Source organism: Crocodylus porosus, unplaced genomic scaffold (assembly GCF_001723895.1).
Source record: "Crocodylus porosus isolate Cpor-Errol unplaced genomic scaffold, CroPor_comp1, whole genome shotgun sequence".
Classification (NCBI taxonomy): Eukaryota; Metazoa; Chordata; order Crocodylia; family Crocodylidae; genus Crocodylus; species Crocodylus porosus.
In genome coordinates, this window is record NW_017728947.1 from 79,277,785 (window position 1) to 79,303,994 (window position 26,210).

General features: G+C 40.4%; 1 protein-coding gene and 1 long non-coding RNA gene across 10 annotated transcripts in view; one reads left to right on the forward strand and one right to left on the reverse strand.

Moving 5' to 3' along the window:
- Positions 1 to 3,598, reverse strand: part of LOC109321471 — a 29,981-nt gene extending 26,383 nt beyond the window's left edge. Inside the window, exon 1 of the long non-coding RNA XR_002104064.1 lies at positions 3,060 to 3,598. This is a non-coding gene — a long non-coding RNA (uncharacterized LOC109321471). The remainder of the gene's footprint in view (positions 1 to 3,059) is intronic.
- NRXN3 (neurexin 3) overlaps positions 1 to 26,210 on the forward strand; it is a 1,400,777-nt gene that overhangs the window by 1,230,577 nt on the left and 143,990 nt on the right. For 5 of the 9 annotated variants that reach the window (XM_019552163.1, XM_019552159.1, XM_019552164.1 and 2 more), the window contains exons 18-20: positions 13,351 to 13,440; positions 19,447 to 19,506; positions 21,113 to 21,420. In XM_019552163.1, the coding sequence (XP_019407708.1) occupies positions 13,351 to 13,440; positions 19,447 to 19,506; positions 21,113 to 21,420 (458 nt within the window). The remainder of the gene's footprint in view (positions 1 to 13,350; positions 13,441 to 19,446; positions 19,507 to 21,112; positions 21,421 to 26,210) is intronic. The other 4 variants (XM_019552167.1, XM_019552160.1, XM_019552162.1 and 1 more) reach the window with 2 other exon arrangements.

A 26,210-nucleotide genomic window follows, 5' to 3' on the forward strand; every position in this document is an offset into this window, starting at 1 on the left:
TCATGTCTTGTCCATTGGTCTGTGATTGTAAGAGCTCCCAGGTAGCCGAACACATGTGGTGTCATCAGAAGAATTCTGATGGCTAGAGTTCCCTTCTTCTTGTTTGAAATGAATTATTATTGGCTTAATCCCCTCATAATGTTTGCAACTGGGTAGCCTCAATTGTAATGTGATGCTGGAGAAAAATGGAGAAATGTTTCTCAGTGGAGAAACAGGCTAAATAGATCACTGTGAGATAGGAGCACAGCACAGCTCATTGAACCACTAGATGTTAATATTGCTACATTTTTCTGTCCAGTTACTTCTGTTTCACTTTTCTTGTCAAAGGGAATGATCAGAAGCTATTCTTTGTTCACCCCCACATGTGTACATGCACTGTAAAAGAGAGAATGAGCAAACAAACAGCTGGCCAGAGGGATCAGAAGCTTGATCAATAATTTTGTGCTTTCCAGCCTTCACTGCCTGCAGGAAGAACAGTACCAGCTGTAATCCCATGTTGACACAGCTGACATGCAGTGACAGAAGGAGCTCAGACACCCACATCAGCGTTCCTGCATTCCTTTTGCTCACAGAAGGCAAAAGGGAATATCAAGTAATTAAAATGCAGCAATATGGTTTAAGCTGAAAGTAGAGGGACTGCAGGAGAGGAGTTACCAACAATGAAGGGAACTAGAAACTTCTGGCTTCTGGTGCCACCTATGCAAATTACAGTCTTCCTGACCTTGGGCAAACTCCTTGCTTTAGTTTCCTCATACGTAAGTGAGGGTAAAAAAGTCTTACCTTACAGAGCTGTTGTAGGAATTAAATAATTATGCTTCACAGCATTTGAATATAGCAACTTTAATAGATTTGCTCTCTCTCTGTCTTTTGCAAAGTTTCTCTCTATGTGGTTTCTTACTACTATAGAGATGGGCAATGTAGGAATCTTTAAAAACATTATTTGCCCTGGAGAATGAAGGGTATTTTTTCCTCCAGGACCTCAGTGTTACTCAGTGAAATTCCCCCTACATACAAGACTATTCCCTGCAGGTTGCATAGCATTTTATACCTCCAAGGCTATACTGGAGTATTACTAATTCTTGGCACTTTTATAGCAATTTCTCAGATTCGTCTAAGAACATGGATGGAGCTGGCTTGAAAAGCCCTGCCCTTATCTCCTTTCCACATTCCCATGTGGTAGATATTGTTCTGCAATCCTCTTGCTTTTGCTGTGTAAAATTATAGCAGAAGGCGTTGTTGATGGTTAAGCATAATTTTATAAATCAGCAGCACTAAAATAGACCTACTATATCCAGTTAAAAAATTCAGAACTGCAGAGGTTTGTGTATATTGCAGCATTGGGTCACAAATCATTTAAAAGAATTTATAATCATTTAAAAGAACAAATCTTTTAAAATCATTTAAAAGAACAAATCATTGAAAAGAATAGAATAGAAAAAAGAAAATAGAAACTACAGTCTTCCCTCCTTCCAAAGCCACCCTTCTCTTGGTGCCGTGTTATTTGATAATGTTTGGTTGTTTCCTCTGCATCGATCCATGGACTTCGCTTTATGGAAGGAAGCATTCTCTGGAAAGACTGGCTAGGTCACTAAGCAGTCTCTGAATCCTCCTATCCTATTTCCTCCTGTTGAAAAAAGGAGAGAGAATTTCAGGGGGAGGCAACATTCATAGATTTATAGCAATTAGAGATGGGAAAGGCCAGTTAGACCACATTTATTTCCCCCCTCAGTTAAGCCAAGATTCTTTCACTATATTCTGCAGGGCTTAGCCAATCCAAATTCAAGTAATGGGGCTTTTAGTCTTCTGATAAGAGAGCATTCCACAAATAGCTTCTTACGACTGCTTCTAGTTTTATTCCTCTGAGCCATCATATAAAAATCCCTCTCCTTTGGGGTTTCTGATTTTCCTTGAAAATTGTTCTTTTCCCCATTTGTTGTCATTTGATTTATTATTATCATTCCTTGTTACTTACTGAGCCCCATCAGCATACTCAGCACTGCACAGGATCTACAGTCTTGGAATGGGGAGTAGACAGGGTTACATGTATATATTTGTTCCATTTGATTGATGTAAAATCTTAATTAAAAGGGTCTGTCACTTTGTGCTGGTTACCACTGGATCCCACTGGAATTTCTAAATCAGATCCTGCCTTTTCCCAAAGGAATCCAGTGTGTCACCATGAAAGAAAAAAAAAATTATTTGAATATTGATCTTCTTTCTAGAGCTGTTCCCACAAATTGAACCATATCTTTGGTTTAAGAAAAATAAAATCAGTGTTCAGTGTCAGTTCTTCTCTACTATTCAATATAGCTTTGACCACTAACCTAAAGGAGTTGATCAGGAGTTGACTGGTAACTTCAAAAGACTGAAATTTTGTTTTACTTTCATGTGCCAGTGCACTGGCATGAGAATCATTTCATATCTGCCATAAAAGCTGAAAAGGCTAACTCAGCCACCTCCACCTTCTCAGTACTATGCTTTACCTTCATTCTCAAATCTTAATTGAAAGATAACCAAAAATGAATAGCTTTGGTTTCATGCCACTAAGCTCAGCATCTTTAGGACTGAAACTCAATTTGAGTGATTCATTTTGCATACAGTAAGAACTGAGCCAACTATTCCCACATTAATCAAGCCAATTTCTGTTGAGCTTTGAATAAGGCTGGTTAACAGTCTTATATTTCAGTTATCCCACTTGGCTTCTGATTTTAGGAACTGGAAAGTCAGAAAGAACAAGTAGACGGCCTTTGTACCCTTGGCAACTCACTAAAGCTGTCTTTAAACTAGGGCCAAATTCAAAGGTAATTATGACACAATCTTACTCTTGTCCTTTCAGCATGTCAACTATACGAAGTTAGACATTTTTAGATTCACTTTGATTCAGTTCTACTTACTAACACGAAGTTAGCCTGTTGAGGCTAAGATGCCACAGAAATGGACTAGCGAGAAATGGGTGCATCAGGAAAAGCAACTTTTAGGAGGGAGTAAGTTAACATAGAGGGGGGCTGTAATAATAAGACTTTTTGGGGCAGTGGAAATGTAGAAACAAGTTCACTTACCTGATCATAGGCGTCTCTCTCTCTCTCTCTCTCTTTTTTTTTTTTTTTTAGTTTCTTTGCTGCTATAGACTTGCTTGCTAAATCTCTCTCCTATTTCTGGCTTTTGCACTAAAGAGACCTTGTCATCTTTGTTCCAAAGTCTTTGGGTTGAGAGGAAGTCCTAGTGTGAAGTTGAGCTCTTGACAATAAAAAGCTCCACAATGAAACGAAAGAGAGAGGTGTGACTCAAAGGAACCGTGAGATCAGAAAGGAGGAGGATAAAGTCAAGGAGGATAAAGTCAAGGACATTTGGGGGAATAGAAAAGACAAGGACAAGAAAGAAAAGAAGAACTAGAATAGCAAGAACTGTAACTTTTTCAAAACAGAAGTATGATGAGAATAAGACAAATATGTGAGACCTAAAGCAAGCTTAAGCAGTGGTAGGTAAGAGTGATTTGCTCTTCTTCAGTGCTTTCCATGGTAGAATCTCAAATACAAAGAACCACAAATACTAAGGAATCCTCACAAAACTCCATGCTTCCCATGTTACATAAGGCAAAACTAAAATTCAAGAAGTTGTTATGCAAGACAGTCCCTGGAAAAACTGGGAAAAGATTTCAAACCGCTGGTTCCCAATCCTTTTCTTTAGCTGCAGATTCTCCCTGTTTCACTTGTGCATGCTTACTCCCTTAGCTTTATAGATTTCATAGATCAGATTTCATAGATTTCCAGGGTTGCAAGGGACCTATAAGATCATCGAGTCTGACCCACTGCTCTGGGCAGGAAAGAGTGCTGGGGTCAAGTAACGCCAGCCAGTAGGGGTGTGCTAAGCGAGCCCTATTTGATTCGGATTCAGCCTGAATCAGGGACAGTAATTTGATTCGTTGATTCAGATCACTGTCCCTGATTCATTTTGGCCAAATCTGAATCTGAAGATTCAATGCTGATTCAGAGAATCAGCAATTTGGTTATAGACAGAGCTTTAAAAGTTTTTTCTACATACCTTGGGGTGCCAGATACGGCTCATGATCGCTGTGATGCTGGGGTGCATGGAGCATCCCACAGGAACGCAGGGGGGCCCTCCACATGCCCAGCGGCGAACCCGGGAGTGGACCGGAAGTACCAGCATGCTTCCAGTCCACTTCTGGGTCTGCTGCCAGGTGCTTGTCTAATATCCTTTTAAACGCCTCCAAGGTAGGGGAAAACACCATCTCCCCTGGAAGCCCATTCCATGTTTTCGCAACCCCCACTGTAAAGAATTTTTTCCTGATATCCAATCTAACTCTGCTCTCTTCTAGCTTGTGGCCATTATTTCTTGTAACCCAGAGGGGCTTCCTGGTAAACAAAGTATCCCCTATTCCCTGCTGACCCCCACTCCTGGATGAGCTTGTAGACAGCCACAAGATCACCTCTCAGGCTTCTCTTCCAGAGGTTGAAGAGATTCAGGCCCCTCAGTCTGTCTTCATAGGATCTTACCTGTAGGTCCTCGACCATACAAGTAGCCCTCCTCTCAACCCTTTCCAGGTCATCAACATCCTTTCTGAAGTGCAGCACCCAAAACTGGACACAGTACTCCAGCTGTGTCTTCACCAATGCTGCATAGAGGGGAAGTATCTCCTCCCTAGTCCTGCTTGTGATGCACCTACTAATGCAAGAAAGAGTGCAGTTAGCCTTGTTGACTTGTCACATTGACAACTCATGTTTGTTTTGCATCAACAATGACTCCAAGATCCCTTTCAACTGCTGTGCTTCTTAAAATGGTCCTTCTCAGTCTATAAGCATATTGGTGATTCTTTCTCCCCAGGTGCAGCACTTTGCATTTATCTTTGTTAAATTGCATCTTATTCTGATCCGCCCACTTCCCCAGTCTATCCATACCTGCCTGAATTCGTTCCCTCCTCTCTAGCGTGTTTACTATACCCCATAGTTTGGTGTCGTAGGCGAATTTGGACAGAGTGCTTTCTACACCCTCATCCACATCACTGATGAAGTGCTCAGTATGACTATTTTTGTATTGGTTCTATAAAATGTAATGTAAGAAATTTTGACTGAATTTTGATTTTTTTACTGAACAGTTTTAAAATGTCCCTATAGTCAGTAACAATTCATAGCAGCGGTGTTGTAGTGTACCAAAACGTACGACTGCTCTTAAACATCAGAAGGCTTGAAGCTCATTCTGATTTCTATGAAATCCTTACTAATTTAGAAAGAAAAGAGGCTTAAACCCATCAAACCTAGAACTTGACCTTTCCCAGTAGTTTACTTTCACCTTCTAAGCTAAATGAAGTGCAAAAATCAAGCAACATAATTGATAGCATTAAACAAATTCAGATGTTGTATTTCTTTTTCAGTATTAATAAACAAAGGTGCTGTTAGTGAAAAATTAGTGTGGAAAGGTTGTGTTCTTGTCCAAGTCAGAGCTCTGAGATTTCTTGAGGTACAAAACATGCATGCCTCTTAGTAGCAGCTAACAGACCATACAAGATTCCCAGTGGAGTTTTATTATGTAATATCATTTTCTAACTAAGTCGTTAAAGCATAGCCTTTATTCCATAAAACCAGTAGACAGATTAGGCAAAGTTGGGAACCTGAAACCATCGACCAAAATTCTCTCAGTCACTAATGATATTTACCTTTTTTTCTGCTGAATTTTTTTATCAACAAAGTGAGATGCAAAAATCCAGCTAAAATGTTGAGCATTAATCTCAACGTTTTCTTACCCCATTACTATTGCTATATAGCTTTACGGGCAATAACTGCTTATTAAACAAAAGCTGCCTCTTTTTTAAAGTCGTTTAAGCAATACAATAAAACTTGCTGCTTTATTCTGGGTTCTAACTACACCTACCTTTGGCATTAATTTAGGGCAGATGAATTTTTCCTTACAGCATTCTTATTAGTGTCTTCACAGACTTGACAACATATCAGGTTGTATTAATATTCCACCTGGAAACAAGTGCTTTCTTTCTGCCCAGTGCAATTTGCTGGAACCTTTGAGGCACTCTTCCTCCCTGTAAAAGCAGTATATCATCATTACTGGTGTCTAGACCAAGAAGCAACATTTGTCAGTGCCTGAATTGCTCTTTTACTTTAAGTGGTTTAAGAACCCGTTTTGGTTTAGAAATGGGCTTAATTAAAAAAAATTTTGTTTGTTTTCTTAAAGGAGCCAGGAGAGACCAAGTAAAATATTAGCCCGCAGATCTAAGGTGGGAATCTGAGAGGAGAATTCAACTTTGCTCATGGGTAGTTTTAAGCAAATTTTCCTGGACCACTGAACTACAGGACCAGTACCAAAAGGCTTGCCACAGGGAATTCCTAGTAGTGATTGGCACAAGTAAAGTCAATGGGCCATGTTATTGACTTACACTCCTTCAACCCAACACATTTCAAGGATGTTGCAGAGAGATCAGGACAGAATTTGACATGCTCTGTTATATGCTAGGTTAGAAGTGACTGGGGACTGGGATATAATGGTGGCATCAGAAAGGCTGAGAGGAACCTGGCAAGAGGCAACATATAATAAACAAGTTCTGATTGTCTGATCTAGCTGGCATGAGAAAATGTTGAATTACTTGAGGTGAAACCTCAAATATCGTTACACAGACACGTTTTCAGAACATTTCATCATTTAGATTTCAAGAACATCTGTGGGCTTCTGGATATCCTGGATCTTTAGATTCACATTTTCTGCATATCTTATTCCCACTTGAAGAAATACTCTTACTCTCCCTAACATACAACTCTAAACTTTTATTAGTTCATTTGAGAGGAACTCTAAAGTCCTAGCCATGTATACTAATACATTGGAGGAACCAGCCAGCTCTGGCATGAGAATTAGTCCTAGATATAAATCACTAGTGGACTCTTAAATACTTTCTTTTTTTCAAATCTGTATATAGCTGTAACTGAGAGTGCCATCCAGTTTTGCAGTCTCTCTCAAGCAGGCTTCCCTGATGGAACTAAAGGGGTGATATGTAAAAAACAATAAGGCAGATTAATGCATATACAAGTTGAAAGTGGAATTAGGGAAAGTAGCTCAAAAGGTTGATTTCTAATGGTCCTAATAACATCTGAATAGGTAATTCCTATGGGAGGACAAAACTATTTATATTCACATGACCACAAGTAGCAAAACTAATCACCAGACTTTTTTGTGAGAGCTTAGTCCTATGGTTCTTCTATGCCCATGTCAATTCTGACATTAAAAAGTTGGTAAAATTGTTGATGTTTATTTGTTTGTTTTAAGTAAACTATGATTTCTCCATTCATGCCCATGTTTTTTTCAAGAAAACTCTGGATCAGAGCTGGACTCAAGAAAACAAAAAGTGCCCAGTTGGTTTGAGTGAAGGGATGTGGTATCTGTTTGAGAATTTTTAAAATATATGTATATACAACAAATACCCCTGGAATATATAATCCCCTGAAAATCACAACAATTGGGGTAAACTGCTTAAAGTTTCTACATTTGAAGATAAACATTACTATCATGGTTTGAAGAAGAATGCGATTACTTCCTGTGAAAAATTGTGTGTTACTTCCTGCTGAGATTAGCAGATTAAGTATTGAATAACTTTTTTTTTTTAAAAAAAGCACAACTTTGTATCATTATTCTTTTAATAATTTATACTTTTATAATTATGCTTAGTCTGGTGACTATCCCATGCATTTAACAACCAGTGAAAACTTGGTCTTTAAGCAAGCCTTGTAACTGGGAATATGTTAACATATTCACATTCTCATGCACATGTTGTTAAAATCATTTTTACTAATGTCTGAGATAAAGTAGATATATTTTTTTTAAAAAGGAACATGAATAGATACTAAGAGCAGGTGTTAATGTGTTAATTAAACTATTCAGCTTCTAATTTTCTTCAGTCTATTAAAGATATGATTTTTATACATCTTTAATCTTGGAGGCCATGTCTGCAAAAATCTGAATAATAATAATAATAAAATACATTTAAACCAGATTTTAAAATATTTTTAAAAATGTGGTAGAGAATAGTTATACCATTGCTGGATTTCTGGAAGGTCTAGGATCATGTCCGTGAAGCTATTTTGGCCTATCCTACCCTTCTTAACTTTTTCAACCGCTCCCATTTCCTCTCATCTTTAGTTTTGTTTGCCTGTCTTCCTGGACAGGCTTCATACCTAAGTGAAGAAATGGGAAGATGGCTCACTGAGAGAAAGTAAAATCAAATTTCTTAGAAGTGCAGAGACTTATAATGCTGCCTCAACCTAATTTTCTCAGCAGTCTGTGCCCTGCATTAGGGATATTTCAAATTACTGTACATTTTTCTTCTTTTTTCAATCAGTCCCCCAAAGAAAGAAATAAAGAAGGTTATTAGGCCAAATCATAAGGGGTGCTATGTCTACAACTCCCCATTTGGCCAAATTCTTGGATGCTTCTTTAACATTTACTTGTTCTTTACTATTGAAACTCTTTCATTATTTGCAGTAAGACATTTCCTGCATGAACTCCACCTGAAATCAATGGGAATTTTGGCAGAGTTAGTAAAATATAAAGGTTTCAGCATTTATTTGTCCCAGTGGGAAATACAGATCTTCAGACCTCTTTGATTACGGCATTATATTAATATCTGATAATCCTTCAAGGGGCTGACTACCCTCACTTCCTACTGAAACCCTAATTTCCTATTGTCTTTGCAATATAGCTGTAGGATCAGGCTCACAATTCATGCTCAGTCTATACTTAGAGAAAATTTTCAACATACTTATTACTGGCTGCAACAATGCCAAAATCTCTTAAGGAGGATGCACTGTCACACATATGATCACTAATATAGCGAGTGCAGTGAGAGAAAGATGACTCATACATGTTGATAAAAGACATGATGAAGAAAAAAAAATCAATCTGCTAGTTGGGTGTAAAAAATGCTGTATCAGGAAATTAACTGTTATATATGGTGCATCCTAATTGTGCCTATCTTTTTTACTATTCTCAGAAGGACACCAAGAATATTTCCCCCATGTCTCCAGAGTGTCCACCATAGTTTACTATTTCTGCCCCTTTAATGTGAGGATATTCAGATGAGAAATATAATCCTTTGGCAAATGAACTGAATTTTCCTGGACTGGCAAGTCATTAAGTACATCAATTCAGTCTGTGTTAATCACTAGGGCTAGGGAGAGACATTCAAAAAACCCAAGCTTGAATTGATTTAATTTTTGCAGGTTAGTCTAACCTGCATAGATTGAACTGATTTGCAAGTGAATAGACATTCACTTTTGATTCCAGAAATGCAGGCACATGCCTGCAGTGGCTCAGGCTAGAAGCAAGGCTGGAGGGACGCTGATCTGGGGGGGGCATGGCCAGGCCCCTGGCAGGTGGCAAAGTATGGTTGGGGAGGGGTTTAAACCCCAACCCTAGCCTGTAGTGACCCCAGCTGGGGTGTGCCTGGAAGGAGAAGCAGCCTTTGCCAGGCTTGTCCCCAAGGCCAGGCATTGGCCCGCACAGTGCTGCCGGGGAAGGGGGGCAGGAAGGAGGATTAAACTTCCCTGTCTCCCCTCTCAGGCATGGACATGGGGACCTGAGCTGGGCTCTGCCTGGTTTTCCTCCTGCTCGCTGCTCATGTGGAGGGGAGCCTGGCCAGGGCCCACAAGCCTGGCCTTGTGGCTGGGGCTGTGGGGCTGAGCCATGTTGGTCTGTGGATGCTGCTGAGGGTGGAAAGAGAGGGGCCAGACCAGGCTGGGCCATGGGGGCTAGGCACTTCCCAGGGGGCTGGGACTGCGGGAGCTGCGTGGCCAGATTGCTCCCAACTCTGTGCACACAGGCTGGTTGGGCCTGTCATGGAGTCACAGCTGGCTGGGAAGGGCCTTGGTCAGCCAGGTGTGGCTGTGTGACAGCTAGGCCCAGTGGCACAGGTGGCAACCGGTCAGGCAGAGTGCTACGCAGGGCAACTTGGAGGCGCCAGTGGGCCCAGAGCCCGGCAGCCACCCACTGCAGCCAGCGTGGTGGCTCCATGATACCCGTGCCCAGCCTGAGCTCAGGGAGGTGGGAGCAATTTGGCTGTGTAGCTCCTGTGGCCTCAGCTATAGCTGCAGCCCTCTGGGAAGGGCCCAGTCCCCACAGCCCAGCCCAGGCTGGCCCCTCTATGTCCACTCTCAGCAGCACCTGCAGGCCCCTGACCCAGCCATGGGCGAGGCAGGCATATGGCCAGGCGATGCTGGTTGGCTCTAGCCACACCCCTGCCCCTGCCACTGGAGTGGGGAGTGTGGGGAACGCCTGACACGGGCCCTGGCCAGGCATGCCCTGGCTGCCGACAGGACAGGGGATGAAGGGGGAAATTAAATCCCCCTCCCTCTCCCTGTTTGCTTCAGGCTGTGGACCCGCACCCCCCACTCTGGCCCAAGCAATGAGGAGGAGAATGTCTGATAGAGACTGTTACACCCCAGCTAAGCAGACCCCAGCTGCGGTCCCTCACTATGGGGGGAGAATAAACCCCCTCCCTGCTCCCGTTGCCTCAAGAGGCCATTCCAGGCCTGCATCTGGCTATGCCTCTGCCCCTCCTCTGGCTAGAGCATGGAGGGGCAGGGGCAGTCCTGCTCTCTGGAGCAGACAACCCAGCCCAGCCCAGGGCTGAAAAGCATGCTGGGATGATGGGGGACTCTGCTTTAACTTAAACCAGGAAGGGGTTTGGGGCAGAAGTTGCACAAACCGGTTTGACCCAAATCAGTTAAGTTTGATACTATATTCCACCAGATTTATCTTAAAACCAGTTTTGGCCATTTTGAAACTGGTTTATGGTCACTGAACTTATGTTCTGTTACAAGTTTAAACTGGTTCATGTATAACTTTTGTCCCTAGCCCAGATGCTTATTAAAATGGCAAGGTAACCCTTTGTTCCGCTGCTGGATATGCCTGTCTATATATACAGTGCCTTGTACATATAGTCTCAGCTCTTCCTCATCAGGTTTATCTCCCAGTCCTAGCACTGATTGTGTCTCATGTTTTATGCTCATAAAAGTAAAGAACTGACTTTTGAACTTTTTGTTGGTGTTGATATGAGTTAGGAGTGCTGGGAATATGTGTACAGCCAACTGAACATCTATGAGTTTTCCTAGCCACCAAGCTATGTTGCTTCTGTGATTTGCAACATGATTGATAGAGTACATTTCTCATATTTTACTCAACGCTTCTAGTTTAATCAGAAAAGCTGACTATAGGTGACAGGCACCTGAGTCTGGGATGGAAGAACAGATACAGTGAGCAGCACCTGTGACGTGGCAGTTTATACTTAATTAGCAATTTCTTCAGTGGGAGCAGTATTCATAGCAGTCTTGTGACTTGATGTATATTCACAAAGAGCTTTTTTTTCCGGAGAGAAAAGTGACTGACTTTCCAGGGTAATTCTAAGGGGTCAAGTCAGTCATCACCCTGAAGTAGATTTTTTCATTTCCATTTGCCTGGTTCCTGCTCCAATGTAGCAACCAAGTTATCACATGCTAAGAATCCTAGTTAGAAGTGCTAACTTTATCCAAATAGCTGCCTACCTTTTTGTCTGAATTAAAAAACAAACAAACAAAAAAACCCACAAGTACTCTTTAATTAATCTCTAAATATTATTTCTGCTCCATATGAAATATGGCTAGATGAATACCTTTGTGTACTAGTAGTCCTCCCCCTCTCATTGGGTTCTGACTTAATCAAACCCACTCACACAGGTGGAGGGGCGGGGGTTGCAAAAGAGAGCAGTAGTGCATGGATGTGCGGGTGAGCGAATTGCACAGACAGCATTTCCAAACTGCGCATGTGTAGGAAGAATAATGGTGCATGTGTGTGACTTAGCAGTCAGTCTTCCTTCATGGAGATATCTGCTGTTGACGGGGAGGGGCATCTTGCCAGATATTATTCACAGTTTTTTCAAGTCATGTCTTTACACTTAACGTAAATATTAGATTCCAGCATCTTATGTTGAACACACAAGTAAATGTGAAGCCATTCTACCTTGTTTCTTCTTTGTCTAGTAGCCATGTAAATGTATGTGAAGTATAAAGACAAACCTAATGTCTCCACATCAGGGAGAGGGTTACTGATTCTTGGGTTACCACTTCTTAAAAATATTCTAAATTAATGGTCCAAAACCATACTGTTAGCAGTAATGTTGTTGCAGCGAACACGGCGCTTACTCTAGATTGCTGTAGTATTCTTAATAGAGGTAGTTCTCTCTGTCCCGAAGAGAAGGCTGAAAAACTGATTTTGAACCAGTTGACTGTTTATTAGGTTGAGTTACGTTAAACAAAAAACAGACAGTCAAAGTCTGGCTGTGATTGGAAAAGAGGGAAGAACAACGAGAAAATGCTTGCACTGGTATCAGTTTGAGTGTCATCAACTCTGTTTGTCTTTACCAGAAATTATCCCAACCCTGTGGTTCTGATCTGCATTTAATTGGTCCCAAAGCTCAAGGAGATAGGACCCAAGGTTTGGGCTATGTCCATCTCTGTTTTTTTCCGTGTGTCATAGTCTCAGAGTATTTAAGGGCTGCCCTACAAAATACACTGTATTGGCAACACTATTATTCATTGACATGGTGTAGTTATGGACATTGCCATTTTGGGTCCAGCCCTACTTCTGTTTAAGTTAATAGCAAAATCCCTGCTTTCAGCTGATACAGGACCTTTGGTAACTGCATCTTTCATGGCAGGTTGTTTTGCCAGATCCTTATCTTTTTTGTATTCCCAGCTATTTTTCCTCTCTCTCCCCCTTCAACTCCTTTTTTCATCGGTTTCTTTCATAATATCCTTTTCTTCCCTCTTACCAGTGATCTGTCCTGTACCTCCCTCCCAAACATTTATTTTAATCTCACTTATATGCTGCTCTCAGCCCACCACCAGAGGGTCCAGAACTGCTCTTGAGGCTGCATACTTATGGAGTTGGCATCTTGGGCTGAATGTTCTGCCCTCTGTGTTAGAGTCCAGTAATAATGTTCCCTCAGAATTTCAACCTGTGTCACCAATTTGCCCAGTGCTTTCCCAAATTAACTTTGTATGGCTGTTAAGCAATATGAAAAAGGTAACAGGAGAGGAAATAGAGGGAAGAAATTTAAATCTTTTTCCTAGGATTTAAAAACTTTGACCTTTCCAGAATTCCAGGCAATGAATGAATAACTTTTTTCTCTACCTCAATAAAGAAGATAAAGTGCTCTCTTTCTCGCTTTCTCTCTATCTACATTTCCTTTATGTATACTACTTAAATAACTTCATAAAAACAAACCAAGTAAAAATCTAGGATGTTTTTAACTATTTCATTGACTTTTCAGATTGTTTTTAAGCTGTTTTTTAAACTTTAAAGGCAACACTGATAGTGAACGGTTCCAAATGGTAAAACAGAAAATCCCCTTCAAATATAACCGGCCCGTAGAGGAGTGGCTGCAGGAAAAAGGTAACAGTCATTAAAACTTTCATTTTAAACCCATTTGATTCTAAACCCTCATTTTTAAAGCCTGCAAATAAATGTTTCTTAAATGATAATCGCCTGCTGCATAAATGACTGTTTTAATTTTCATTATAATTTGTGTCAGCTTCCACCTGCCATATGTTGATAAATCATGCTATAATACATTGCTATTAAAATGCAGTTAAAGGGACGAAATTTTAAGCTTGCTATCAAAGTGATGACAAACAAACGAACAAAAATTCCGGAACCGCGTAAAAAAACCAAACCCAAACAACAACAACAAAAATGCTACAACATGTATTATGGCAATTTAACCACTGCATGATCTTCCTGTTTTAATTTATTTTTAAACTACATCTATATCTTTATTATCAAAGTTTTCTTAAAAGTGTTTTTCAAACCCACTTGTTAAACCGCTTCCTGTAAGTTCCGTTCCTTCATCAGTATGGTTAGCCATTATGGCTGCATGTCTCCTAATTGTTTGCGCATAATTAAACAATTTTAAAAAATGTTAGAGGGAAGACATTTTTTAACTTTTGTATTTAAATGACAATAAAGGAGACAGAGAAAGGATTTGTTCTCTTTTATGTTAAAAGGATTTCTGACATGGAATTTTGGATTTTTTTTATATTAGATTTGTAATCTGTCAAATTTTTACCTAATTAATGTTCCAGCCAGTCTTATCACATCCATGGAGCTGCATGGGGGACCTAGCCCTCATTCAGCAAGAAACTTCAGAGCGTTGACTTCAGACTTTCTTGAGCATATAGTTAAGTGATTTGCTGAATTGGGGCCTGTGTTGGGGTAGAATCAGTTCTGTATTGAGAATTTTGGAGAAAGTATCTTGGATACAGGGTTGATTCCAATCCTATTTAAGTCAGTGGAATAACTTACATTTAATTTCATTGGGCTTTGGATTAGGCCCTTTAGAATATGTTGGAAGTTACCATATTTTCTCACATACAACATTCCTCCAAATAAAACACACACCTTGTTTTTCAAAAACAAAATGTAGGGCATAAGATTGTTTTTTCCAAAGCCATGGCTGACTGTGACAGAGTAGGTCGTCTTGGGAGCCTGCTGTGTCCTGGAAGTGCTGCACCAGGAAATTCCTGGTGCCAGCTGCCTTGCTCAGACTGTCTCTTGGGATGTCACTTCCTGGACATTCTGGGTAAAAACAGACGTCACGTTTAAAGTGGTTCTGATTTACCGGAGTCCAAACCTGGGGGTGGTTTAGCCCTCTACACATTTAACTTCTCCCTGGAAATGAATGGCAATTAATTTGAATGAGCTGTGATTGTCCCAGGGAAAAAAATGTTATCTCAGATACCTCACAGGTACTTCAAGTGGGTTTGTATGAATAAAGCTTTTGTCCCGGGGTAAATCTAACATCTCTTTTTAGCCTGTTTTCAGGAGGACTTTCTCTGTCACACAAGTTTAGGCCCCAGACTTTTCCAAGGGCAGTAGCTAGGGTGTTAGTTCCTTACTGTAAATAGTTTTTTATACATAAGTTCCTACAAAGAAAGGGTTGTTTCTATATCTCAGGCTTCAGGATACTACCAGCAGCTCACTGCTTCAGGAACAAGCTGTAGTGCTCAGACAATAGCTATGTCTGTGGGAGAGTTAACACAGGACTTTGCCATTCTGGCAGACATCTTGCCAACTGTGTGGCATGCACAGTGTCTCAAGGCTTGCTGCTTTTCCAGTGAAGAAAGCAGCTTCCTCACCTAAAACCTGCATTATAGTATTGGAGTGCTGATTCTTTGGGGAAAGGTGCATGTTATATCTGAGAATGTATGGTAAAATGCAAAGAAATCTCCCTGCAGCCAAAATTTGATAATTAAAAAAAATCACTTGTTTAATGTTGCCATGACTGAAATTTAGAAAAAGCAGAACGCAATCTTCTCTGGTTTCCTTTATAGAATTTACTTCTGATAAAAGGGGTGACCATTGAACTCAAATCTTGCATTTTCTTTGTTGACTTTCATGTAGATCTTACCAAAATTCTCTAAAGAAAAAGGCAGTATATTTTAAGATGGGCAAATACCCTTTGCATTATATTTTGTATGTCCTTATTCTCAATTGCATTAGCAGATTACTGTAGGCAGCTTGAATTCTGCAAGGACTCAGAGAGGCCGGCTAACTTCAGTCCAAATATTTTTATGCTAAGGGTCTGACCCATCACAGTGTTCTGCAACTGCCATTAACCTCAGTGAGATCTGACAGTACCCCTCACCTTACAGGGTTGGGTCCTTACTGTAAATTTTGTGATTACAAGAGAAATATTGGTTGAGCAGTATTAGTCCATTTAACAGTATTTGTAGAGCAGTATTAATCCATTAGTCCATTTACTTTACTCACTTAGGAAGGCAAAGTAGGTATGTCTCTGATTGGTAGAGATTTACAGAACATTTCCCTCCAGCCAACCAGTAAAGAGAGGTTGAAATTAAGGAATATAGAAAATGCTCATTGAGTCTCAACTGGTTCCCCTAGAAATTTGTGAGATGCAAGTATAACAGATAAAGTTTAACACTAAAAAAAGTGTATAATTTTGTTTTGGTGAGTTCATTTGGTAAATGGATAAAGTCCTTTTAACACTAAAGATAGTGATCGCCTCACTTTTCTTAAAACAGATGCATGTCTGATTCTATGATATACCTCATGTGCTTGAGAAATTTGTCCTTGTTCTGTTTATTTAGTCTTTTGGTTTTGAATGGAGTCCTTTATTTTATGCCATTGCTTCTCCAAGTCTGAGCTTCAAAGCATGCCAAGGCATTTCCATTTGTAAACCTTCTGAAGTCTTGAACTGGGGTTTGCCATTCTGTGGATGATGATGCTTTGTTAAAAGACAATCACATGAGAGCAGTGGGGTCTAAGCCAGACAGTGTCTGAGAGCTCAGGCACACTCTACCCCTGAGTGTGTTTGAGCTAGAATAATATAGGTATGCTTTTGCTGAAGTGAAAGAAAATTCAGTCAGTGCTATTTGCATTATGCACAGTGTGACACGTGATAGAATATAGCTTTGTTCCACCACTTCAAGAGACGTATCCTTTTAAAAAAACATAGTTACTATTTAGTGAAATGAATTAATAAATAACAATTCACCCCACCACCCAGCTATTCACTCACCCACTCATTCATCTGTTTCCTAATGTATCAAGAAAGTCCTATGTCAGAAGACCATTTAAAGATGATGGGTAGAAGGGAAGATCGCTAGCTGTCAAAATGAAACCTGATGAATGGAGGGATAGATAGATTGGTAAAAGAGACAGCATATAGAATAGCTGTCTGCAAGGTGTGAATGATTGGCACAAATGAGGTAAGCTTATATAATTTGCAGTTAGCATGGTTTTTAATACCATAAATTTGGCATTGGTTTGGTACCCTGGCATATTACTTAGAATGAAAATGTAAATCATTCTTGAAGAACTAATATAATAGAAATTCTGCTGAAAATGACCTACATTTATATTATTTCATAATTTTTTAAATTTATACATTGGAATTAAAAAATATCCTACAAAGAGTGCTCGTTCTTACAAAATCTCATTATGTGAGTAGACCCAAGAATGCCAAAATATTTAATACTGCTACCTTTACTGTTATAACTATGTGTGTGTAGAAAATGAAGGGTTAGTCCTAACCTCCTTGATGTAAATATCCTTAACAAGATAAAAGTTGGGTAGTTAGATGCATTTGAGCCTCTTAGTGCTCAGGTATATTGTGAGTTACAATAGAGAAGGTTATGCACACAGGAAATTGTCCTGTTTGTGAAATAAGTACCATAATAGCAAGAAGCGCTCCAACAGAAGTACTGATCCTGGAAACCCTTACTTATGCAAATAGTTCTTAGAAGAGTAAACTCACTGATTTAAATTACCCAAAGGCAGGAAATGCTTGTGTGAGCTGGGGTTTGCAAAACTGGACCCCAAATCTGATTTAGCATTGTGCAGCAGAAACTGTCTCCTAAGCTCTCGCTAATATTTTCAACTAGAGGAGAGTCTTTGTAAAAATGTTATCCTTTGAGGATAAAAATCAGAAAGAGGTAGAAAACATATTTTTACAGAGACTTAAGAATGTGAGCTCTGTAAGGGATTTACCAAACAATTTGAAAACATACCTATTTGCCAGCCCTGCCCCCCCCTTCCCCCCCCAATTAATAAGTAGACCATTGTTGTCTTTCACTTGGCCATGGAAAAAAAGACCCAAGTCCACAAAAAAACCCCAAGTCTACAACCCTCGCTTGCAAAGTATCACTTACTCATATGAGTAGTCCTTTTGGAGTTGATAGGGTTATTTGTATGAGTAAGTTATGCTGAGCAGGAATGAAGATTGTTGATTCAAGTCATAGAAGAAATGGTGGAGGGAGTAGTTCTGATATAGCACTAGGACTGTACACATTTCCTCTCTTGAACAAATTTCTTTCATTTCATTCACTTTTTTCCTGCTGTCTTCATTCAACTATGTGCATCTCATAGCAGAGTTGTAGGTTAGGGGTGATTCCTCAGAGATAAATCCCACAAGTGATTGTCCTTTTAGCAAACACAGCTTTAGCACCAGTGCTGTGTTCAGTAGTAACTGTGTAATGTGGTGCATGCACTGTCTTCAGTTCTTGGACTTGAAGAACCTGTTACTCAAGAGGGGAAAGACAATAAAGTTCCACTTTCCTGGAATGGGGCCACCTCCCTGGGATAGGTGATCTTAAAAAATTAGAGGATAGAAAGAAGGTGTGGAGATGCGATGACTCTTTCATGTTACATCTGAGCAGAGGTGTCCTATATAGTTGGGAGGACTTGTTATGATTAAAAGGGAAACCAGGAATGAGTGCAGCAAACTTCCTTTGCTAAACCAGAGAGAGCGCCGATTTCTCTTCCCTTCCTGGCTTGGAGAGTTCGACTTTTATTCACCTCCCCTGGGACAGGAGGAGCTAGAAGAACTGAAGAGAGCAGGTTGAGAGAGAACAACACCTGACAGGAAAGGAAGCAGTCTTCCCTATCTGCCACTGCTGTAGTCTGATCAGACATATTGCCAGCCCCCACCTTCCTTCAGGTTGAGAGACAAGGAATAAAGGAAACCCCTTTGGAGAGACAAGGGGAAACGGCAACAATTGCTTCCTCAAGAGCAAATCCCTCCATTTCAGAGGAAGAAGATCGCAAGAGTAGCAAGACAGCCCTTATCAACTTCCTCTCCCTCACCTGGTACTACCATGTAAGGGAAAGGGAAAGGGAAAGGGAGAGTGTGACGCCAAAGGGAAATCAGTGAAGAAGGGAGGGGAAATGGACAAGATAAAGGCTGGGGGAGAAGAGAAAACAATCCTCAAGAGACTCATGGGAAAAATTGAACCACTAAGGGTCTGGGTAAAGCAATGTAAAATAAAAAGGCAGGAGGGAAAAAATCCCCTCAGGAGACCTGGTCAGTCACAAAGCTTTAAGCTGCTTTACAGAAGCTTTAATGCCAAAAGCATGCTACCATTTGCCCTAACTTATAGTGAAGGAAGAGACTTGCTTAAGAGAGCTGAATATTGATGGGAGATAGAAGCAAGAGCCCAGTATCCTTCGAGATAGCAGAGGGGATAAACTACTTAGATTTTGCACAGTGGGAGGCCCTGTTTTCATGTTTAGCTGGTTCTGGTTTAATGGGACAAAAGTTCTGTCCTGGTAAATTTTAAAACCTCCTGAAATGCAAGAAATTGCACCAGGAGTTTCATGATTTTTCAGAGGTATGAAGTGCTACTCTCTCCATTTTTATTTTCTTTGCTTTTCATCAGTACAAATCATCCATCCTGGTCAAGTTTAAATGTTGGCATTTTTAGGTACGTGTGTGAGGAGTGCTAGGGAGGTGCGCCCCACCCCCACCTTTCCATATGTCACACAGACACATACATTTTTGCTTGGCTAGCTAGGGCCCTCCTTGGGGACAGAAACTCCTTTCAGATACATTTCTTCTCTTGTCCCCATTCTCTTTCCCATGGTTCATCCTGTCACCCTAAGATGATGCAACACCGCATCACCACTTGACTTCGAGACCCGTCACGACGACCACCAAAATTGGTGAGCTCCCCCTCCTATTTTGATCTGCTTTAACCACTGGCTGTGAGGGATTGATCAGTGGGAGACAGGCTCTGCTCTACTACATGGTGGTATTCCACACTACTTATCAGGGTGGACTAGAGAAAGAGGGACATGAGTGGTGAGTAGAGGAAATGGGATGGTGAAATACTGCAAATATTGTGAAAATGGATGGCAAAGGGGTAACAAAATTGAATAATCTAGTAAAGAATGGTTTGACTCTGCTTTGATTGGCCTGAATTCTGGCCACTTTGGTTCCCTGTTAATCCAGTAGATCCATTGACATACTACAAAACTTTGGACAGAGAGAAAAATACTCTCCATTTTCTTTGCAGTGGGAAGAATCATTAATACTTTCAATTAATTGGTCTAGGGTAGTTTGCGAAAGCAGGTAATATTTGAGTCATTCTGGGCTGGGGGTGACTTGAATGCTCTGTGGGAAAAAGACAACTGGCTGATTTTTCCATGTTAAACTCTCCCCGACCCAATTTATGGGCTCCTATAGACATGCAGGGAGCCAGCTCCAACACTCTGGAAATCCAATGTGTCGGAGCAGAATCAATTAATCAAGTCTGCTGGAGCACAGAAATAAAAGTGCTCCTAGCAGACTCTACCATCATGTGTATCTGCATTTCTGCACTGAAAAATGGCAGGGGGCAGTGCTTTGAATTAAAGCTCATTCAGTGAGCTTTAGTTCAAAGCGCCCTGCTGCAATTTTTCAGTGTGGGGAACACTGATACATGTGATGCTTGGGTGCTTTTAATTAGCACGGCTTTTACACACCTTCCAGAGCACATGTAAAAATGCCCTTTGTGACTTTGGCTAAATCACTTAACCTGCCTTTGCTTTAGTTTTGCTGCCTGTAAAATGAGTTTCATGTGTAGCTTTTTCATGGTGAGCACAATGAAGAATAATCAATCACCTTTTACTATTTTAAGAGCCTTGTTTTTCATTACATTAGAAATGTTCATATTTGGAATTTTCGGATGTTTGGGGTTCCTTGCCTTCCCCCTTTGCTAATTTCCAGGTCACATTCTCTTACTTGAAGCTTTTCTATATTCCCCAGGATGCCCATGGATCACACTTTTCTTAGAGTTTATCTTTCTTTTACTGCCTATTCTCAGAATCTCCAGAAGTGAATTTCTCCCTTTTTACCTGTCAGTGTCCAAACTATTTTCCCATGTATATTGGGCTAAGCCTTGAGAAGGGTTAGGATCCAGGTTGCTTTGCATCCTCAAAAGCCACTAGAGGGAGTAACTGTACATGAAAATTTTATTTGTAATTAAAAATAGACCCAAATTGCAAAATTTGCATCTCATTTCTGTATTTGGATCAAAACTTTCTCATTGTTCAATTGTGGGTTAAAGTGAGAATTTCAGGATCCAGTGTTCATTTGTTCAGGACTATGTCTACCATTAATTAGTCTAAAACAGGAATTTGCTTCACAGTTTCTACTATTTAATCTCCACCACTAGGGAACCTGCTTTCATCTTCAGCCCATTCTTGTTGGGACTCAGTTCAAGGTAAGAAATTGCAGAAAATTTCTGTCAGTAATGTTATTTCACCCCCCCCTCCTCCCCTTCACTAGGACGACAGTTAACGATCTTCAACACCCAGGCGCAAATAGCCATTGGCGGGAAGGACAGAGGACGTCTCTTTCAAGGCCAGCTCTCCGGTCTCTATTACAATGGTTTGAAAGTTCTGAATATGGCAGCAGAGAACAACCCCAACATTAAAATCAATGGAAGTGTCCGGCTTGTTGGAGAAGTCCCATCCCTCTTGGGAACAACACCTACAACCTCCATGCCACCAGAAATGTCTACCACAGTGATGGAAACCACCACTACCATGGCCACCACTACAACCCGAAAAAACCGTTCCCCACCTAGCATCCAGGTGAGCCATTTCTTCTTCTCCATTTGTTTGGGTTCTGGTTTATACTTTAATTGTTAGTTGACTGATTAGGTAAGCCTCTTTGGTTGCATTCTCAGATGAATTATACTCCACAAAATGGTAGGTTTTAATAAGACTATATATGGTACAAATCAGCACAGAATGTGATGCTTTTTTGGTTTAAACGAGCAGAAATGGGTGCATTTTTACTGCACATGTTTTTAATAATAGGGTGAAATTCTGTTCTCGTACCAGTGCAACTCAATGTTTACCAGTGACGTTGCACCATGAGAACAGGATTTGGACCACATTGTTTGCATGTTTTGATAGAAGTGGAAAAAATTATCACTAGGGAGTTTCAATGACAGCCTAATGAGATGTATGTAGATTATTATTTATTATTATTCTTCCATATATTCTGCAATGGTGAGGTTCTCAATGGGGGAAAAGGCAATGGAGCATAGCTTTCAGGGTAAGCCATTTTTCTTTTTGATGTTACAGCTTTCTCTTAGATAATGCTATAGGAGCTCCGTCAGATCCATTTCATCCAAAATGTATGTGTTCCAAAAGAGTTTATCCAAAATATGCGATCAGCAGAAAAGAACTCTTGTGTATGATATTTTTATTGAACTAACTGTATGGTTGGGATAGACGTAGGTAAACTTTTGAGTGTCACAGTACTCTTCAGGATTTTCCACTGGATTTGAGTTTAAAAGTTCTGGTATAAATAGATTTAGCTGTGCAACTGCAATTATGTTTGTAACATTAAAAAATTCAACGGTTTTATGTGAAAGCTTGGGTATGAAATTGTTCAGAAACTAACTGTCTGATCAACATTCATGGGGTATAAGAACACAATAATATTACTGAGAGTTAAGCTGTGGTGTGAACTACAGCCTGTCAGCTATTCTGTAGCAACTACTCACATGCATGCTCTTATCCCATAGTAAATTGAGGTAGTTTATTCCTCATTGAAAGTGTGATAAGGTACCTCAAATTTACTGTGAAGTAAGTGTTAGCAGTTACTATGGAGTACTTAATGAAGAGTGAGTTGAGACCCTAGCTTGCCTTTCAGTAACTTGAGTACCTTATAGCCATGGCCTACACATAATAAAAAGTAAAGTGCAAATAATGGATGTTAACACTGAAATATGAAATAGATCCCATTAATTATTTCCATTCCTGTAGGCTACAACTGTGATAGTAACAAAAGCAAAATAATCGGTTTTATAATACATGAGGGGCCAGACCTTTAGCAGATAGACATTAAATGTGTTCATTGAACTCAGCTGGCTGACACCTACTTACATCAGCTGAGAATTTGGCCAGTGATTTTTTAACCCTAAACAAAAGAGATAGGAAAAGTTGTATTGCTGCTTAAAAAAGAAATATTTTAAAATGAGTCCACTTGCCTCCTTGACACAAATTTTCTTGGGCATTCATATTCTTGACTTTTGCAATGAACAGGTTCAATGAAATTGTAACAAAATTAATAATATAACATTGTATGATTTCTCTAAGTGATTGAGGTTTCATCAGTGGCTTCTTATTCTTTTCCCTGTGTTTTCTTTCTCTGTATTTTTCATCTAATCTTGTTCATGAATGATGTGAAAATGCAGAACTTTACTTCACTCTGGGGGAGGTATTTATTATTGCAGTGAAAATTGCTGCAGTTTAGTTGAAGTAATTAAAGCTGAACTAGGGCTTAACGCTACCCTCCCCCATTGACAGTCTGTAAATTCCAGTCAGCAGTAGGATTCTTGAGTTATTACCCTCAAAGACTGGTGCATGAATTATAATTGTCAACAACATGAGGAGAAATACCCCAGGACTTGTTGGGGTCTGTCAGATCTTGTGAGAGACAACTCATTTCTCTGACTATTAGAAGAATTTTAAAGAAATGTCTTGCTCAGGGAAGTAAATAGGCCAAATACTGCTGTTACACAATACTGCAGTGGAGGAGATCTGCCATAATGTATGGAACTAGGTGTATCTACATGTGCACTTTACTTCAGAGTAAACTAATTACCTCTGCAGTAAAGCATCACAGTCTATACATGCGCCAGTATTAAGGTGCAGTAAACAAATTAAATCCTCCATAGGATAGTACTGTCAGTACTGTCACGTGGCAGAGTAATTAAGTGCGACTAAATGCACATGTAGCTGGTGGTCACGGGTGTAAATTGCACCCAGGTAGCCCAGGCAGCAGGGGGCCAAGCTCCTGCCTAGCCACACAGCTCTGAAGTTTTAGCACTCTCATGCCCCAGACAACCCCTCTGCTGCCCAATGCTGCCACACAGACCCCGGGACTGACCTGCCAAGGCTGGTGCCAGCCGGAGGCTGCTCTGCCCTGGCTCAAAGTGCTGCTGTTGCAGGTACATGTGTAGATGCTGCACCTGGAAGCAATGTACTCTGGCGTGAACTGTTTCAGAGTTTATTACATCACCTTCATTTCACATGTAGATAATCAAGTGGAATTAAACTGATTTATGTCAGTGTAACTGAGAATAGAATTGGACCACTTGTGGTTTTCTAGAACTGGAAATGATCATTTGAAGAAGAAATCTCACACAAAGCTTTCTGCTGCTCTATATGGCACTTCACTAGTCAAGACCACTGTGTGCTGAAAAGGCATCAAAGAGATATAATAAAGTGTAGAAGAGCCTCTAAAAACATGGTTAGAGCAATGATTTCCTGGATACACGCGCACCACAACAAATGGCCTCATCTCTGCTGATATTAAAGCAATAACTCTTGACACTTCACTCTACCCACTGAAAGGAAGATAAAAGTCAATATGTACCTCCATTACAACTTTCTGCATTTCAAGAGCAGACCAGTTTATTGCTGTCATGGTACAAGATGACTCTCCTTTCTTCCTCTCTCTCTTGGTAGAGTTGTTTGACTGTCAGCTTAAGTTGTATTATGTTGTGTGGTTGAGATAGAAAGAAATTATCCTTTTCTCTTTAGCCAGCAATATGAGCTGTGGTTTTTAGATGCCTAGTTATAATTGTGACTTACAGTACTCAACATGAATGCTGGCAAATTTGGTACCACTACTTCTAACTGTAGATCTAAGAAACAGGGGACATCTAATAGATCAAATTAATTCCTCAGGCAGCATAAGATACAGCCAGCAGAGTATAATAGCACTCTGTTATTACTTTCTACTGCCTACCTTTAACAACCTAAGAAATAAGAACTGCTATTTACCTGGTCACTCTAGGTCCAGCTTGCCTAGTATCCTGTGACCACCAGGGGGTGCCTACAGTTCCCCTGCCTGCTGCTGGAGCTTCTCGGCCAGGGAGCAGCAGGAGCTTGATGAGCTGCCACAAATTCCTGCTCTCTCCACCACCACCTCCTGGCCTAGATCTACATCCCCACTCCTCTCTTGCGAGCAGGGGAGGCCTCTTGCCTCAGCAGCTACCACCTGCTGTTGCAGCTAGCTGCAGTGAAAGGGGACCCCACAACACCAGTGGCCCCACAATACCACCTATGATTTTGAGGTTCTTCTCAGACTATATTTTCTTCATGTATCATTTCTTGTTCAGCACTAAAAAGTAAACTTCCATTTCCAATCAGTCTGTGATGCCAATATGTTTTGCTGAGTTGGAGAATTTCAAAAAACACCTTTGTGCTTTCTGTAATGCTTGGGGGTTACTGTCCATAAACCATTTTATATTCTTCCTCAGATCCCTCCTTAAAAATCTCATTTATCATGATGCCTACAAAGGTTAAGCTGTTGATGTTCTGACAAGTACTGCCTATCAGGCTGACTAACCTTCTCCCTTTTCTCTGTCTGTTTGCCAGTGTCCATCTATTCTCATATCTTTACATTTAGACTGTAAGCACTTTGGTTGATGGGCCATTCTTTTATCTTTTATGCTAGGGGTATAGCAAAATGGGGTTCTCATCTATGACCAGTCAAGTACTCTCAATACTACCACAAATGTTTTAGTGTGTGTGCTTAATCTGAAGAGCCTGTAAAAGTGGGAAGGGGCTCTAAAATAATGTATACAACACACGTGCACACAAACTCACAGAAACACAGTTATGCTTCTCCCTCTGTTAAGGCCCAGATATGGGATGTAACATTGGAGAAATATGCAGCATAATGGATATAGAAAAACAATATTACTGGATATGATTTTTAGCATCAGTAATGTCAGTAACTTCACCATCGGGATTTAGCACTTATCATTTTAATAATTTACGGCATGTAAGATCAGTGAAAACTGCGAGGTGTCTGAAGAACAGTTTAGGTTGTATGAGACAGTGGTTCTCCTTTGATACAGTTAGGTGGTTGGGGCGTATGTGTGACTTAGTGAAGCCCTGAGGGAAGATGTCTTTCTTCCCTAGAGCTGTGTTTTTCAGTTCATTGAAAACAAAAATGATAGAAAAGGATTCTTTTTATGTTTGTATGTTTCAAAGAATTTAATACAATGATCTTATATCTCACTAACAAAGCTGTGTTTGTTGACCCTAAGTACACATGCTGTTTTGACCTTCTCAAGCACAGGTTTGTTCTGGATTCAAGCATAAATCTGTTCAGAAATGACATGTGTTGTATCAAATTACTCTTGCAAACCTCAGGCCCTGATATACCAGGCGCTCTTATATTAATAATATTCTTTCTGGGAGTTTTCCTTTACTATAATACCGTGCAAAGGGCAGAAAGGCAAGCAGCTATTTTTCTGCTTACAGTGAAATACAATGGAGCACAGGTTATTATTAGACAAGGGTCATAATGCTGCCCCATGTCAGGTGTGTATTTTCTAGCAGACTGGATTTTA